This window comes from Mustelus asterias, chromosome 12 (genome assembly GCF_964213995.1).
Source record: "Mustelus asterias chromosome 12, sMusAst1.hap1.1, whole genome shotgun sequence".
NCBI classification, from domain to species: Eukaryota; Metazoa; Chordata; class Chondrichthyes; order Carcharhiniformes; family Triakidae; genus Mustelus; species Mustelus asterias.
In genome coordinates, this window is record NC_135812.1 from 69050391 (window position 1) to 69069460 (window position 19070).

Consider the following 19070-nt stretch of genomic DNA (forward strand, 5'->3'; position numbering starts at 1 on the left):
AGTCGCCATACTCTGGCGCATGTTCAGGTACAATGAGGGAGAATTTAGCATGGTCAATGCACCTAACCAGCATGTCTTTTGGACTGTGGGAGGAAACCAGAGCACCCGGAGGAAATCCACAGAGACACGAGGAGAACGTGCAGATTCCATATAGACAGTGATCCAAACCAGGAATTGAACACAGGTCCCTGGCGCTGTGAGGCAGCAGTGATAACCACTGTGTCACCGTGCCGCCCCAAGTCATGGTCCAACACCCTTTCGGGCAGTGCATTCCTGATCACAACAACTTGATGTGCAACTCGAGGAATATTCCTTCATGTCACCTCTGATTCCTTTACCAATCACCTGACATAATGCTAACTCGTTTCCAGTTGCTGGGTTTATCTCTTTCCCCATTTTTAAACAGGCCTGTAACATTTGCAAGCCCTCAGTCCTCTGGCACTGTTCCCATACAGGGAGGATTGGAAGAATTGAGGTCAGGGCTACAATGGTTTTCACCTTTACTTATATCAGTAAACAGGGCTCCATCCCATCCTGATCAGGTATACTCACTTTGTATACTGCTCGCCTTTTTAAGCCCTCGACCTCTTTATCAATCAGGAAAATGCTGGAAATATTCCGGTCTGGCAGCATCTGTGAGGAGAGAAACAGAGCTAACGTATTGAGTCCATATGTCTCTTCGTCACAGCTCTGAAGAGTCATATGGATGCTAAATGTTAACTCTGTTTCTCTCTTCACAGATGCTGCCAGACCTGCTGAGCTTTTCCAGCTTTTTCTGTCTTATTTCAGATTTCTAGCATTCACAGTATTTTGCTTTTATCCTCTTTACCAGTGTCCCATGTTGATTCTCAGTTGCCTCTTCATTACGGCTACATTGGCAGCATTCTCTTTTACGGAGAAAACAAATGCAAAGTAAGCGGCATTTAAGAGGCAACTAGACAAATACATGAATAGGATGGGAATGGAAGGATATGAACTCCGTAAGTGCATAGGCAGGCATCACGATCGGCACAGGCTTGGAGGGCTGAAGGCACTGTTCCTTCTTTGTTCTACTCATTTCTTATTTAGTGGCTCAACCATGCCTTCTGCTCCCAGAAGAATGTCTGCTTTTTTGTCCCTAGTAGACTGGGCAGGAAGCCTAAAAGGGAGGACAGTTGATCAGCAGTAGCAGATATTTAAAGGAGATATTCAATTTCTCCTAACTAAAATATATTCCAAAGAGGATGAAGGTTGTAACGGCGGAAAAAACATCCATGGCTAAGCAAGGAAGCTAAAGATAACTAATATCCTCATTCAAAAAGGGAGGGAGGCAGAAAGTAGGAAACTATAGACCAGTTAGTTGGGAAATTGTTAGAATGCATTATTAAAAAAGTAATAATGGGACATTTGGAAAGTCAAAACATAATCCAGCAGAGTTTTATGAAGAGTAAATTGTGTTTGATTAATTTGCTAGAGTTCTTTGAAAATGTAACAAGCAAAGTGGATAATGGGGTTCCTGTAGATGCAGTATATCTGGACTCAACTCCTACTTTCTGCCTCACTCCCATTTTCCTGTTAATCTGTTTCAGTGATGTTGATTGAGTGATTATTACTGCCCAGGTCACCAAGCAATATTCCCATCCTGTTCCTCTACATAGTGCCATGTGACCTTATACATCTACCTGGCGAGAGAGTATGGGACCTCGGTTTTGTGATATCTTTGCAGGACAACTGGTTCCTGATTCCACAAGACCATAAGATACAGGAGCAGAAGTAGGCCATTCGGCCCATCGAGTCTGCTCCGCCATTCAATCATGGCTGATATGATTCTCATACCCATTTTTCTGCCTTCTCCTTGTAATTCTTGATTTGCTTATTGATCAAGAACCTATGTATCTCTATCATCTTATATACCTCAATTAGATTTCCTCTTATTCTTCTTAACTCTGGAGAGCATAGGCCTAAACTGCTCAATCTCTCTGCATAAGATTAAACCCCTCATCTCTGGAATTAATCTAGTGACCCCCCCTGTGAACTGCCTCCAATGCAACTATATCCCTCCTCAAGTAAAGGGACCAAAACGGTACACAATACTCCAGACAGGGTCTCATTAATGCATTGTACGGTTGCAGCACCACTTTCCTACCTTTATACTCTATTCCTTTAGCAATAAATGCCAATAATCCATTTGCCTTCCTTACTTCTTGCTGTACCTGCAGACTAGTTTTCTGCGATTCATGCATGAGGACACCCAGACCCCTCTGCACTGAAACATTCTGAAGTTTCTCTCCATTTAGATCACAAGTTACCTTTCTATTTTTCTGATAACCTCACATTTAGCCAAGTTAAACTCCATCTGCCAAATTTTGGCCATTTACCTAACTTATGCATATCTATCTATAAATTTCTAATTTCTTTATTGCGACTTGCTTTCCTACCTATTTTAGTGTCATCTACAAGTTTGGTGATAGTACATTCTATTCCTGCATCCAGGTCATTAATATAAATTGTAAATGGCTGGGGCCTGAGGACCAAACCCTGTGGCACCCCCACTGGTTACATTTCACCATGTGGAGATGCCGGCGTTGGACTGGGGTAAACACAGTAAGAAGTTTAACAACACCAGGTTAAAGCCCAACAGGTTTATTTGGTAGCAAAAGCCACACAAGCTTTCGGAGCTCTAAGCTCCTTCTTCAGGTGAGTGGGAATTCTGTTCACAAACAGAGCTTATAAAGACACAGACTCAATTTACATGAATAATGGTTGGAATGCGAATACTTACAACTAATCAAGTCTTTAAGAAACAAAACAATGTGAGTGGAGAGAGCATCAAGACAGGCTAAAAAGATGTGTATTGTCTCCAGACAAGACAGCCAGTGAAACTCTGCAGGTCCACGCAACTATTTGTCACACTATTTGTCACTCTATTTGACACACAGTGTCACACTATTTGTAACTCCCACAGTTGCGTGGACCTGCAGAGTTTCACTGGCTGTCTTGTCTGGAGACAATACACATCTTTTTAGCCTGTCTTGATGCTCTCTCCACTCACATTGTTTTGTTTCTTAAAGACTTGATTAGTTGTAAGTATTCGCATTCCAACCATTATTCATGTAAATTGAATCTGTGTCTTTATAAGCTCTGTTTGTGAACAGAATTCCTCCTCACCTGAAGAAGGGGCTTAGAGCTCCGAAAGCTTGTGTGGCTTTTGCTACCAAATAAACCTGTTGGACTTTAACCTGGTGTTGTTAAACTTCTTACTGTACATTTCACCAACCAGAAGACCCATTTATACTGACGCTGCTTTCTGTTGGTTAGCCATTCCTTTATCCAAATTAATAAATTAACCTTAATCCCTTGTGATCTTACCTTGTGTGACACCTTATCAAATGCCTTCTGGAAGTCCAGATATACTACATCTACAGGATCCACTTTGCTTGTTACATATTTGAAGAACTCTGGCAAATTAGTCAAACACAATTTACCCTTCATGAAACTCTGCTGACTCTGATGGATTACATTTTGACTTTCCAAATGTCCCGTTATTATTTTCTTAATAAAGCAATAACTAGTCTATAGTTTATGGTTTCCTACTTTCTGCTTCCCTCCCTTTTTGAATGAGGATGTTATGTTATCTTTAACTTCCTTGTTTAGCCATGGATGTTTCTCCCCCTGTTACAACCTCTCTTTCTCTATGAAATATATTTTAGTTGGGAGAAATTGAATATTGCCTTAGATATCTGCCACTACTCATCAATTGTCCTACCTTTTAATCTTCCTGCCCAGTCTACCAGGGCCACATCCATCCTCATGCCTATGTAATTAACTCTTATTTAACTCCAGAATGCCAGTGTGGGATTCCAGTTTCTCACCTGTAAACTGAATTTGAAATATTAGCATGCTATGATCACTCCTGCCTTGAGGATCCTTAACTATGAGATCATTAATTAATCCTTTTTCATTGCACAATACCAAAACCAGAATAGCCCACTCCATGGTTGGTTTCATAACATATTGCTCCAAGAAACAATCTCTAATAGACTCAATGAACTCTCCTTTGAGGTACCATTAAAAATCACCCATGATTTTTCTCATATCTTTCTTACAAGCTCCCAGTATTTCCTGGCTTATAATTTGGCCCACTGCAGAAATACTGTTCGGGGACCTATAGATTACTCCCACTAGGGACTTCTTTCTCTTGTTATTTCTTATTTCTACCCAGATGATTCCACAACTTGATCTCCAATGCTTATATCATTCCTCACTATGGCACTGGTCTCCTCCTTTACTAACAAAGCTACACTAAGTATTTTCTTTCCTCCCTAGCCTTCTGAAATATTGAATACCCTTGGATATTCAATTCTCAAACCTGGTTTCCCTGCAACCGCATCTCAGTAATCACCACCAATTCATACCCATTTGTCTCCATTTTCATGGCTAAGTCTTTAATTTTATTCTGAATGCTTTGTGCTTTTAGATATAAAGCCTTCAGTTTGCCCTATTGTTAGATTTCCCTACCCTTGAATGAGTCCTTGGTACAATATGATGTTCACACGTTCGGTCCCTCCCTTTTATATCGTGGTAGTTTAATGCATCCTGCAGAAATTTTAGAGTCTGATGGGCTGAAATATTACTCTCAGAGCAGAGAATAAATAACATAGCCAACTTTAGTTGCAATTAGTTAGTAATTTATTATTTGCTTCAAGATTTAGGGAATGAAGAGAGGCTCAGGAATCAAGTTTTGTTTGAACCCTGAGTAAATTATGTAACTCCTACATAGGTCATCATGTAACAAAGGTGGTGTTAATATTGAAAGTAAAAGTGAAACTCCTCTAAGTACTTTAGCTGGTGAATTCCCTGTCCAAGCATTCTTGAGCCATGCAGATTGATGAGCTTCCCTCATTGACCCGCATTAGAACATAGAACAGTACAGCACAGGAACAGGCCCTTCGGCCCACGATGTTATGCTGAACATGACACCAAATTAAACTAATCCCATCTGCCTGCCCTTGGTCCATATCCCTCTATTCCTTGCATATTTATATGCTGATCTAAAATCCCCTTAAACGCCCCTATTGTATCTGCCTCCACCACCACCTCTGGCAGCACCTTCTAGACACCTACCACTCTTTTAAAAAAAAACCAGCTCCTTACATTTCCTTTGAACTTTTCCCCTCTCACCATAAGTGAAGAGCGGCACGGTGGCACAGTGTTTGGCACTGCTGCCTCAGAGCGCCAGGGACCCAGGTTCGATTCCCGGCTTGGGTCGTGGTCTGTGTGTGGAGTTTGCATATTCGCCCCGTGTCTGTGTGGGTTTCCTCTGGTCTCCTCACGCAGTTCAAAGGTGCACGTGTTAGGTGGATTGGCTATGCTAAATTGCCCCTTAGTGTCAGGGGGACTAGCTAAGGTAAATGCATGGAGTTATGGGGATAGGGCCTGGGTGGGATTGTGGTCGGTGCAGACTTGATGGGCTGAATGGCCTCCTTCTGCACTGTAGGATTCTATGATTTGAAGGAAAAGATTCTGACTGTCAACTCTATCTATGTCTCTCATAATTTTATAGACTTTTATTACATCTCCCCTCAGCCTCCACCACGCCAGAGAAAACAACCCTAGTTTGTCCGGCCTCTCCTGGAGGCTGGTAGCTCATACACTTTAATCCAGGCAGCATCCTGGTAACCCACTTCTGCACCATCTCCAAAGCCTCTACATCCTTCCTGTAATGTGGCGACTCGAATTGAACATGATACTCTTAAGTGTGGCCTAACCAAAGTTTTATAAAGCTGCAGCATGATATCCTGACTGTTGTACTCAGTATCCCGACTACTAAAGGCAAGCATTCCATCTGCCTTCTTTACCACCCTATCGACTGTGCTTTACCACCCTTTCATTTTGTGCTAAGTCAGCCAATCTCAGATGTGGCAAATGAAATTTAAACAATGAAACACAAAATCAGGTTATTTGGCCCTTTGCGCTTGTGCTGGCCAAGCTTGGAGCAGCCCAACACTATTCCCAATGCTCCAGTCTCTTTGTAAATCTGTATACACCTCTATTTCCAACATTTACCTGAACAGATTTAGTTTTTTGTGACTCAACTGCTCCCTTCAGCAAAGCTCCTGACCCCTCTCTTCGCTCTTAGTCATAACTTCCCAACCAGAAATCTTTCTGTATTCTTGCCTATCAAAATCCTTCTTATATAAAAAAAACTTCTATTAATTCTATCTTAGCCTTCTTTCCTTCACTGGAAATCATAGAATTCCTACAATGCAGAAGGAGGCAATTCGGCCCATTGAACCTGAGCCGACGACAATTCCACCCAGGCCCTATCCCCTTAATCCCACATATTTACTTACCCTAGTTAGCCCCCCTTACACTAAGGGACAATTTAGCATGGCCAATCAACCTAACCCGCACATCTTTGAACTGTGGGAGGAAACCGGAGCACCCAGAGGAAACCCACACAGACATGGGGAGAATGTGCAAACTTCACACAGACAGTCACCCAAGACTGGAGTTGAACCTGGGTCCCTGGCGCTGTGAGGCAACAGTGCTAGCCGCTGTGCCGCCCCAGTGTCAATAACTCATGCCTTGGGAATCGCCTCACAACCACAGTTTCTCTTCCCTTCCGTTATATTTCTTTAATGCCTTTTGAAAAATGAGTTCCAAAACTGCACAGAGCACTCTAAATGTGTTCCAACAACTCTTTTGTACCATTAGTTTTCAGAAGTAATGATAATGTTACTGTTTATATTTTTCTTAAACACTAACCTTTTTATTGCACTTCCACTTTCAGAGAATTAAATATTTGAAGTTTGAGATCTCTTTGTTGATCTACACCTTTAGTTGATAGTAGAATCCCATTTCTTGTTTTTCCTCCCCAACTGTATTGTCTACACCATTCCACACTAAATTGCAACCACCAACTCTTGGCCAATTCAAATAAACTGTCTTTTATATTCCTGAAGTCTTTTACATGTTCATTTGGCAGTAAGGATAATTAAGTTGCAAGCAATAAAAGAGCGAAAGAACTAACTTCGCAAAGTAAATCAAATAGAAAGGTTTAATAAAGAACCTTCATTACACCAACACTCAGCCTACACCCTGGGCCACACAACCTCCCACAATACCCATCTGCTTTCTATTTCTACTGGGTCAGTTGGTCAGCTGACCACCACATCACTTTGCCATTGGATACATTGTCTACTGGGTCAGCTGGTCAGTTGACCCCCACAGCATGTTAGAATTGGTTACATTATAACAGATTCCAATGGTATCATTGGTTACATTCCTGTCCTCTTCCCCATTTTTCAAACACTCAACTTCTGTGGTATTGGCAAATTTTGGGATTGTCCATCCTAATCCATATTTCTAATTGTCTTTAATGTGCCTCAAAGAAAAATGAACCCAGCACTGATAAGTCCTGTGGTGTTCCATTTCCAACCCTTTTTGAATCACTGCAATGCCCCCTTCCCCTAACTCTGTTTCTTGTTCAATCAGACAAGTTGCTATATGATATGCTGCTGCATTTCCCCATGCACCTGAAGGCTGATGCTTTGTGCCAGTCTTGTAACGCAAGCTGGGTCTTCTGTACAAGGTTCAATCACCTAAGGGAGTTGGAGATGGATTGGACAGATCTTTCCCCCTCATTAACCTGGGTTTTCATTTCTGGGAGTTTCAGTGGCTGAGTGGAAAAGGATGTCTTGTGTTTGTGATGCACAAGGCCGGTTTGAGTGAGCAGCAGGTCTTTTCACATCTGTCACTTATCCTATGTTATTAACAAAACTTGTGTGAGAAACCTTATTGATTGCTTTCAGAAAATCCATCTCTGTTACATCTACTGCAGTTCCAGAAAATATCAGCTTCAAAAGACTAAGTGGATAAAAAAAAACAACTGTTAGAAAGAAATGAAAAGCCGTGTGTTGTGCTGTGGTACAATGGTTTTAATGCTAGTGAATCTAAAGCTGTGTTTTTCCCATGTTTAGGTTCCGATACCTATAACTTCCGATTTGGATCCTTTGATTATGCTGACAGATGATGCAGATATTGCAGCCTGGCAGAATGAAGGCCTCCCTGCGGACAGGATGTCAACCGAGAACGCTACCATCCTGACCAACTGTGAACGCTGGCCACTTATGATTGATCCCCAGTTGCAAGGTATCAAATGGATCAAGAACAAGTATGGGGAAGATCTACGAGTTGTGAGGATTGGCCAGAGAGGGTAAGTCATTTCGTAATTTTCTTGTAATGAAAAATCTGTTTTCAATTGGTTACCATCGGTGGGGAACTCATGTGAGGATGTCTGTTTTCAACCTGACATTGCAACATCTCAGTCTTAGTTCCTTGTGCCTTATGGACAATTGTCTTAAAGTACAACTGTATAATTTCTTCAGGCTTCGGACATGTGGCAAGCATCATTCGCACCATACAAGTGCCAGGCAATGACCATCTCCAACAAGAGAGAATCTAACCACATCCCTTTGATATTCAATGGCATTACTATCACGGAATTCCCTGCCAGCAACATCCATTGATCTACACCTGAACTGGACTGGCCATGTAAATGTTGTGGCTACAAGAGCAGTTCAGAGGCTGTGAATTCTGAGGTGAATAACTCACCTCCTGACTCCTCGAGGTCTGTCCACAAGGCACAATTGGAGCGTGATGGCATACTCTCCCCTTGCCTGGATGAGTGCAGCTCCAACAACATTCAAGAAGCTCAACACCAGCCAAGTAAAAGCAACCCACTTAATTGGCACCCCATCCATCAATTTAAACGTTCGCTCCGTCCAGCATTGATGCACAGTGGCAGCAATGTGTACAGTATACAAGATGTACCCGCAGCAACTCACCAAGCCTCCTCCTTCCAAACCTGAGATCTCTATCACTTAGAAGGACAAGGATGGCAAGTACGTGGGAACAGCATCACCTGCAACTTCCCTTCCAAGCTACACACCATCCTAACTTGGAACGATATTGTTGTTCCTTCACTATTACCGATGGAGTACTGTAGGTCAAAAAGGTGGCTCACCATCACCTTTTCAGGGGCTGTCGGGGATGGGCAATGAATGCTGGCCTAGTCAGCACCAAGCTCATCCCATAGAAGGAATAAAATAGATGTGTGAAAAGAATTACCTCTAATGTTCATGGGTGGGATGAATTGCTGAAAGAACAGTATCCGGTCCTTCAGCCATTGTTGTCTCCCGAATTTCTTAATCGCTTTCCTGGCATGTTTACAGATTGTATAAAAGCAAAATACTGCGGATGCTGGAATCTGAAACAAAAACAGAAAATGCAGCAGGTCTGACAGCATCTGTGGGGAGAGAATAGAGCCAACGTTTCGAGTCTAGATGACAGGTCTGACAAAAGGTCGTCTAGATTCAAAGTTGACTTTGTTCTCTCCCCACGGATGCTGTCAGACCTGCTGAGATTTTCCAGCATTTTCTGTTTTTTGTTACAGATTGTTTAATAGTTTGTCAGATTCTAATTAAAAAGTTCACACTGTAATTAAGTTTACGCCTGTTGAGGACAGGAGAGACGGGCAAACTACGCCTTTCCTCTCACCAACTCTCCGTAAACGGGAGGTGTTTTGAATTCTCTTGAAAGTATGCTATGATGAGTTTCCCCAAACCTTCAGTTTATGGGATCCAATTTACTAATAACTTGCAGCCAACTCATGTTATGATTAACTCGGAAGGTTAGTGGGTACACATGCTGACTCTAGCCCTTCCAGCTATCATTGCTGGCTCCCAGGAGTGAGATGCATCTCACCCCATGGAGCAGATTCGGAAAGAGCCAGAGTCACCTCCGTGCCCAAGAGGAGGAAGAGGACAAAGATGGATGTATTGCGTCAATGGCTACCACAATCATAGAATCTTGCAAAAGGAAGCCATTCGGCCCATTGAGTCTGCACCGACCACAATCCCACCCAGGCCTTATCTCCATAACCCCATGCATTTACTCTAACTAGTTCCCCTGACACTTAGGAGCAGTTTAGCATGGCCAATCCACCTAACCCACACATCTTTGGAGTGTGGGAGGAAACCGGAGTACCCGGAGGAAACCCATGCTGACACGGGAAAAATGTGCAAACTCCATACAGATCCAATTCGGGAATCGAATCCGGGTCCCTGGCACTGTGAAACAGCAGTGCTAACCGCTGTGACACCCCTTCAGAAACCAGTCCAGGGGTGAGGTCAGAAGAGGAATGCTCACAGTGAGGGGTGTGAGATTTAATAGGCAGCAGCCATAAAGGGTGGAAGGGTGACTACAACTGGCATCGCTTTCTGGAGAATGATTGCATACTAGTTTGCAACAGAGGAAAGTTGTCTCCCATTCAGGAGGAATTTCATATCTCAGAGGGTCATTAGTATTTGAAATTCTCTGCCTCAGAAAGCAGTGGAGTTTGGGCCATTGAATAGATTCAAGTTTGAGTGAGATAGATTTTTGATTGACAAGAGAGTTGCGGGTTAGTGGAGGGGAGGTTGTGGGGTTGGGGGGGAGGGGTTGGGGGCAGGCAGGAAAGTGGTGTTTAACGCCGCAGTCAGATCAAGCATGATTTATTGAATGGTAGAGCAAGCTTGATGGGCTCAATGACCTCCTCCTGATCCTACTTATTATCTTATGAGACAGTTGAGGACCTCACAGGGCTGAACTTCAGAAGAAGGTTGCTGTGTTTAACAAGTCAAATGCATGTTGCAATGGAGAGAGTCTGTCCAGTAACCTATGGGTCATCTTTAGGAGGATGGAGGATGTTATGTCGTTCTCTTCAAAATAAATGAGCCAATCACGTGATAAGCATTTGGTGCAACAATAATTTCAAGTTAACTAGGAGACTAGGGGAGGATTTTCCAGTCTCTCTCACAGGCGGCATCTTCCAGTCCACCCAATCTCAAGACGGATTTAAATGGATCGCCAATCTGCTATGGTTGGAGCCCATGACATCTTGGTGTATGTGTGGCACATTTGATCTCTACTGCTGCTGTGTGCAGACTAACAAGATCACATTGTACATAGTAAGATGTACATAGAAACCCTATAGGGCAGAAGGAGGCCATTCGGCCCATCAAGTCTGTCCCAACAACAATCCCACCTAGGCCCTATCCCTGGAATCCCATATATTTAATCCCTCTAACCTACGCATCCCAGGACACTAAGGGGCAATTTAGCATGGCCAATGCACCTAACCCGCATATCTTTGGATTGCGGGAGGAAACCGGAGCAGCCGGAGGAAACCCACGTAGTCATGGGGAGAACATGCAAACTCCACACAGTGACACAAGCTGGGAATTGAACACAGGTCCCTGGAGCTGTGAGGCAGCAGTACAAACCACTGTGCCATCCCTGTGTTGAGGTAGCAGTGATTGACAACAGTTTAAGATACGCTGCCATAAAATTACATGTTTTTAAAAATACATTCATGGGATGTAGGCATCACTCACTGGGCCAGCATTGGTCGCCCATCCCTATTTGACCTTGAAATGAATGGTTTGCTAGGCCAGTTCAGAGGGCATTTGAGTCAACCACATTGCTGTAGGCCAGACCGGGTAAGGACGGCTGATTTCCTTCCCTAAAGGATTTCCTTCCCTTCCTTCCCTAAAGGACATTAGTGAACCAGATGGGTTTTTACAAGAATTGGCAATGGTTTCATGGTCAACATTAGACTTTTCATTGAATTCTTGATTAATAAGGGGGTCAGGGGTTATGGGGAAAAGGCAGGAGAATGGGAATGAGAAAAATATCAGTCATGATTGAATGGCGGAGCAGACTCGATGGGCCGAGTGGCCTAATTCTGCTCCTATGTCTTATGGTCTAATTCAAATTTCACCATCTGCCACCGTGGGATTCGAACCCAGGTTCCAGGGCATTAGCTTGGGTCTCTCGATTGCTAGTCCAGTGACATACACCGTTGCCACCCGTATGTACCTCATATCACAAGAGAGGAGTCTGCCTCCACATTGTTCCAGTTGAATGCACAGCCTGGTATCCATCCTCATCAGCCAAGGGAGGCTGGTGATTTGGATTGCCACGGTTGTGGCATGGGAATGATGGTGCAGGAGCATATTGGCCTCCTCCTGAGTGCTGCATTCCCTGCCACTCCACATTGCCTTTGTCATTGACGTTCAGCCAGGTTATGAAGGCTACTGAAACCCACACAGAAATGGTGAGATGGGGCCGCAGCTTCTTGAGGACATCCCAGGAGGAAGTCCAAACTTCCCTTTTCAGATTCTCGATAGCCATCCACCTCTCCTGCTGCTGTCGCTGGGATTACACTTTGTAGAGACCTGCATTATGTAAATAATTCTTCTGGTTAACCACTAAAGGTAAGAACTAAGGGGAATCGATGTAATAGTTGTCTCCACTTCACATTCACCAGCAAGACCATGGCAGAATCCCCCACTGTCAATAAATATCCTGGAGGGTTACTGTTGACCAGAAACTGAACTGGACTAGCAATATCAATACTATGGCTACAAGAGTAGGACAGAGGGTGAGAATTCTGCGGTGAGTAACTCACCTTCTGACTCCCCAAAGCCTATCCACCATCTACAAAGCATAAGTCAGGAGTGTGATGGAATACTCTCCACTTGCCTGAATTGGTGCGGCTCCAACAACACTCAAGAAGCTCAATATCATCCAGGACAAAGCAGGTGCTTGATTGGCAGCCCATCTACCACCTAGGTATTCACACCCTCCACCACTGATGCACAGTGGCAGTAGCGTGTACCATCTCAAGATGCAGTGCAGCAACTCACCAAGGCTCCTTCAACAATACCTGCAACCTCCACTACCTAAAAGGGCAGCAGGTATCTGGGAACACCACCAGCTGCAAGGTCCCCTGCAAGTCTTAGTTCCCATCCAAGTGAAAGACATGTTGGCTTAGTGATAATATCACTGGACCAGTAATCCAAAGACCCAGTCTAAAGGTCTGGGGACATAAGTAAAAATTCCACCATAATCTGGAATTGAAAGCTAATCCCAGTATCATTGATTGTTGTTAGAACCGATTTGGTTCATTAGCGTCATAGAGGTTTACAGCATGGAAACAGGCCCTTCGGCCCAACATGTCCATGCCACCCAGTTTTTACCATTAAGCTAGTCCCAATTGCCCATGGTTGGCCCATATCCCTCTATACCCATTTTACCCATGTAACTGTCTAAATGCCTTTTTAAAAAACAAAATTGTACCCACCTCCACTCCTGCCCCTGGAAACCGTTCCAGACTCACTCAATCCTGTGCGTGAAAAATTAACCCTCTGGACCCTTTTGTACCTCTCCCCTTAAACCTATGCCCCTTTGTTTTAGACTCCCCTATCTTTGGGAAAAGATGTTGACTTTTCTATGCCTCTCATTATTTTATAGACTAATGCCCTTTAGGGAAGGAACTCTGTTGTTCTTATCCGGCCTGCCTACACAAGATTCCAGGTCCATAATAATGTGGTTTACTCTTAACTGCCCTCTGAAATGGCTTATGTCAATGTAGGAGTACAGCTGTCTGAAGATCTTGTGAGTGTCGTCTGCTGAGAGCCATCCTTACTTACCCGAGACCCCAGTCCATCTCTCCTGCAGCAGCTGGTGCTTCTCTAGCTGGCCCTCACCTCCTGCTGTTTCTCCTGCAGCCTAAACGGGGATTCTAGCAAGGTGTCCATAAACAACCATTCCTTTTCTATTGCTGAAAAGGGAGACATGTTGTCAAAGCTTTTCAACTTGCAGTTGTTAGGGAAAACACATGAATGCCAACTTTCAAACAATCACGACAATTTATACTGCAGAACAAAGAGGTGTTGGTTGGTTGGCAAGCCATCTCTGGTCGAGGTGTTGCTATGGAGAAAGCAATGGGGATCTAGAAGTGGGCAGCACAGTCATTAGCACTGCTGCCTCATAGTGCCAGGGACCCGGGTTCAATTCCATCCTTGGGTGACTGTCTGTGTGGAGTTTGCACATTTTCCCCATGTCTGCATGGGTTTCCTTCGGGTGCTCAGGTTTCCTCCCGTAGTCCCACAGGTGAGGTGGATTAGCCATGCTAAATTGCCCCTTAGTGTCCAAATATGTGCAGGTCAAGTGGATTAGCCATGATAAATGCAAAGGATTACAGGGATTGGGCAAGGGTGTGGACCTCGGTAAGATGCTTGTTTGGAGTTGGTCCTGACTCGATGGGACGAATGGTTCTATCTGCTCTCCAACCTTAGCAACACCTGTAAGGTGCCTAAAAAGCTAAGTAGCAGAGCAGTCAATCTTTCTAGATGAAGGAACGAAAGAATGCAGGGATCAAATGTAGCTTGAGTGTTGATGAAATCTCAACAAAGTGCCCCAGAACATTAACTGATGTGTTCAAAAGCTCCCTTCAAACAAAATCAGTCAATCCCAAACAGCAAGTGAATAGTAAAAGCTGTACTTTAAGGAGCACTCAAAATACTCAACAATGACTGGTTCACTCCTGTTCCGCTGATTACTGTAAGAGAGGTCATTAAATGAAGTGTAATTCTCCAAATTGCATTACTGTCTCTTTAATGAACACTAGCTGACAATTTAATTGTCAATCAGCCCCTTAATGATCCTCAGGGTAGCTGTTCCTCATGATGGCTTCAATTCCATCACCGAAGGTGGCATCTCATGCACAGGCTAAACTTGATGTGGAGATGCCGGCATTGGGCTGGGGTGGGCACAGTAAGAAGTCTCACAACACCAGGTTAAAATCCAACAGGTTTATTTGGAATCACGATCTTTCGGAGCACTGCTCCTTCGTCAGGCTAAACTGGCAGTGCAGTTTCAGATCCATCTTGATCACTTCTTTCCTTTGGCAGCGAACCAAAATCACCATTAAAATTTTAATTCCTCCACCCACTAATCGTCATGCAGCTGTCCTGAGCTAGAAGCAGGGAGGCAGTGATGTTGTTTGAAGCTCTCTAGCTGAGCTGCTTTGAAGTGTACCGGGACTTGATTTGCTCCCCTATCATTTATCTACAGGGTGATGGCTGTTTGCTGTGCCATCCCACTTGTCTAAATCCGTGTGCTACAATCCACTTAATCAATCAGTTATCCTTTGTGATACGTTTTGATAGTACTGTCAAGTGACACAACAATACTTGAAGAAATGCTGTTGTAGATACTGATCTCAGCCTTATCCCTTCCCTCTTTGTGGTGTCTCTATTCTTCTTTGAGTGGGAGCTGAAGGCCATTTCGACACACTGTTCAAGCATCACCATTAATAACCACCATGAGTTGCGCCTGTTACATGATAAGGTGGGACATGTGGTGCATGTCTTAACTGATCAGTCCAGCTAAGAACAAACTGAAATTTTTGAATATGGAAACCTTTCACTCTGTCACTACTCTGCATGTTTATTTTACAGTTTCTGTTGTGGAGTCATACAGTGCAGATGAGGCTCATCAGCCCATCGAGTCTGCATCAACAAAACCGCACTGAATCTACACTTATCCCAGTTTTCAGCATTTGACTCATAACATTGAGTGTTACAACATTTTAAGTGCTCATCCAAATACTTTTAAAAAGTTGTGATGTTTCCTGCCTCTACCGTCCTCCCGGGCAGTACATTAGACTCCCTATCACCCTCTGAGTGAAAATACGTTTACTCAATACCCTCTAAAGCTCCTGCTCCTCACCTTGAAACCATGCCCCCCTCGTTATTGACCCTTCTTGTGGGAACAGCTGCTTCCTTTTCACCCTGTCCAAACCCCTCATAATCCCATACACCTCAATCAGGTCCTCCCTCAGCCTTCTCTGCTCTAACTAAAACAACCCCAGCCCATCTTCATATCTCAAATGTTCCATCCCAGACAAGCTCTGAGTGAACCTCCTCCACACCTTCTCCAGTTCAAACACATCCTTCCTATAGTGAGGCGACCAGACTGTACACAGTATTCCATTTGTGGCCTGACCAAAGTTTTGTACAGTTCCAAAATAACCTCCCTGTTCTTATAATCTATGCTACAACTGATAAAGGCAAGTGTCCCATTGCCTTCTTAACTACCCTATTAAACTGTCCTACCACCTTTCGGGATTTGTGGATGAGGATCCCACATCCCTCTGTTCCCACAAGAAGCTTTGGCCAGTTCCTGCCTTATTTTAATAAAATCTGCCTTCCCCAATCCAAAACCATTTTTTGAAAGTCATCTTTTCCCCTTTCCATAACAAACCTTACTGTGTTGTGGTCGCTATCACTGAAATGCTCCCCCACTGCTATCCGGACACCTGTCTGACTTCATTCTCAAGAATTAGATCCAGCAATGTGTCATCCCTTGTTCACCCTTCGAAATATTGAAATAAAAAGCTTTCCTGAATACACTTCAAGAAATTCACTCCCTCTAAACCTTTTATACTGTGACTATCCCAATTAATGTTGGGGATGTTCAAGTCCTCGAATGTAATTTTCCTATCACTATTATCATCACACTCCTCAGTGAGTTGTGCACATACCCGTTCCTCGATTGCCCGCTGACTGGGGTGTTGACTGGATATTAGACCCTTTGACCAGTTTGCACTAAAACCCATTCACCCAGGTGCTCCGATTCGTGAGACAAACAAAGGACAAGTGTCGCTTCACGGTTAACCCAATTTTATTCACAAATCTTTCTCATGTAACCTCTGTACAAAAGCAACTCTCAATTGCAGCAATAACTTCATGCTTTCTGCTATATGACTGAGGTTTCTGATACTACCCGTGTCGATGAACTTTATCGAGCTTCCGGGTCGCTGAGCTCTGTTGTTTCTTCAACTCAGGGTCTTCTTTGTGAAGATTGGTCCAGCACATCCTCTTCCGTCTTCACTGTGGGTCGAGTTGAGTTGAGTCTTCGCTGAGGGTGTTTCTTTTTATCCCCCTCTTCATGCCCTTCTAGAAGGTTCTCTGGCCTCCAGCCAATGAGGTTACCGGGCGGGTGTCACAGCACCCAATGGGATTGCTGATTCCATATATTCTAGATGCCAGGGTCCCTTAGGTTACACCCTCAGGTGCATGGGGTGCGGTGGGAATCGAGGAGTCAGAAAGTCTGGCCGAAACAGGGGAATGCACAAATACTGTCCTTATTTGGTCATGGCTGAGCACCTCTGGTTCCAGCCTTCAGTGCAAGTCCAGACTTGCCCTTGCTCGCTCCTGTCCTGTGTTTCTTTTAACGTTTCCCTGTCCGAATTCCCATGAGGCCTGGCTGCGGAGGCTATTGACTGCTGTTTAATTTAGATTGTCCAGTTCTGTATCAGGCCTAGTTGCTCAGGCCGTTGGCTACTTGGCCACATGGAGTCTATAATACATACTCGGCAATGTGACCGCCCCTTTTTATTCCGAAGCTCTATCCACAAACCTCTTTTGAAGACCGTTCCAAGATATCGTCCCTCCTCGCTGCAGTAACTGACTCCTTAATTAATAATGCGGCATCACCTCTTCTCTTACACCCTCCCTTATCTTGCCTAATGATCCTCTGCACTGGAATGCTGAGGTGCCAATCCAGCCACTCACTCAGCCACATTTCTGTGATGGCAACAATATCACAATTCCATGTGTCAATCCACACCCTTAACTCATCAATCTTACCTATAATACTCCTAGCATTAAAGTAGAGGCCATCCAGCCATGCTTACTCCCTTGAAATTCAAGTACGCTGCCCCCCTATTGTACTAACACTCCACTTCCCGCCCCTGCTGAATTACTTCAAACTCCTCCCAAGAGCACTAGCAAGCCCACCTGCAGGGATGTTGGTCCCATTCTGGTCCAGATCTAGACCATCCCAGTTGTACATCTCCCACCTTCCCCATAAACGGCCCCAGTAATCCAAGAATCTAAAACCTTCCCTCCTGCACCAACTCTTGAGCCATGCATTTATCTCCCGTATTCTCCGATTTCTGTACTCACTATCATGAGTAGAGATGGTTGGGGTGGGCTCTAATCGAGGGCCTTAAAACGATGAAGAGATTGGATATAATTGAAGGGGAGTCAGTTAGCTCAGTTGGCTGGACAGGTGATGCAGAGCGACACCAACAGCATGGGTTTGATTCCCGTACCAGCTGAGGTTATTCATGCAGGTCTCCCTTTTCAACCTTGCCCCTCGCCTAAGGTGTGGTGACCATCAGGTTAAAATCACCACCAGTCCGTTCTTCCCCCCTCAAAGGGGACAGCAGCCTAAGGTCATCTTTATTTTTTTAATTGATGCAAACAATATTCTCTGTCGGATAATCCAGGCCAAAGTGTTATAGTCTAATAATTAGAGTTAGACCATTTAGAAATTAAGTCGGGAAGCATTTTTTTTCACACAAAGAACAATGGAAATCTGGGATTCTCTTCTGCAAAAAACTTTGGATATTCAATGAATTAACATTTTAAAGGCAGAGATTAATAAGGTAAGAAGTAGGTATTTCTTACCAATTTCTAAATGCAGTAGCTAATTATTTGCCTTGTGAGTTACACATGTACCTGCAGGCATTGAAATAAATACTCCACAATTTGACGCTTAAGTAATAATTCAGATATAATATAATGAATAATAAAATGTATGAACTGGAACACCTAGCACTCAATAGAAGTGAAGGGTGTATATGTTCAATAGTGTGCATTTCACTGAACAACCAGATTCTAACTCTTCGGTTGTTGCTGGACTGATTTCTCTCGTACTTTAGAATATCGGCAGATTTTGGGCGTATTATCATTTGCAGAATAATTTTGTAACGTGTTTAACAAATAAAGTCAGAGAATACAGAGAGGGATTGAGTTTAGGAGTCGGGAGATAATGCTGCAGCTTTATAGGACCCTGGTTAGACCCCACTTGGAGTACTGCGCGCAGTTCTGGTCACCTCATTACAGGAAAGATGTTGAAGCCATTGAAAGGGTGCAGAGGAGATTTACAAGGATGTTGCCTGGATTGGGGGGCATGCCTTATGAGGATAGGTTGAGGGAGCTTGGTCTCTTCTCCCTGGAGAGACGAAGGATGAGAGGTGACCTGATAGAGGTTTACAAGATGTTGAGAGGTCTGGATAGGGTAGACTCTCAGAGGCTATTTCCAAGGGCTGAAATGGTTGCTACGAGAGGACACAGGTTTAAGGTGCTGGGGGGTAGGTACAGAGGAGATGTCAGGGGTAAGTTTTTCAC

General features: G+C 43.9%; 1 protein-coding gene across 1 annotated transcript in view; it reads left to right on the forward strand.

Annotated features, from left to right (window-relative positions):
* The window catches only part of dnah9 (dynein, axonemal, heavy chain 9), a 591107-nt gene that overhangs the window by 399144 nt on the left and 172893 nt on the right, over positions 1 to 19070 (forward strand). The window contains exon 53 of the mRNA XM_078225415.1: positions 7962 to 8197. Within this exon, the coding sequence (XP_078081541.1) occupies positions 7962 to 8197 (236 nt within the window). The remainder of the gene's footprint in view (positions 1 to 7961; positions 8198 to 19070) is intronic.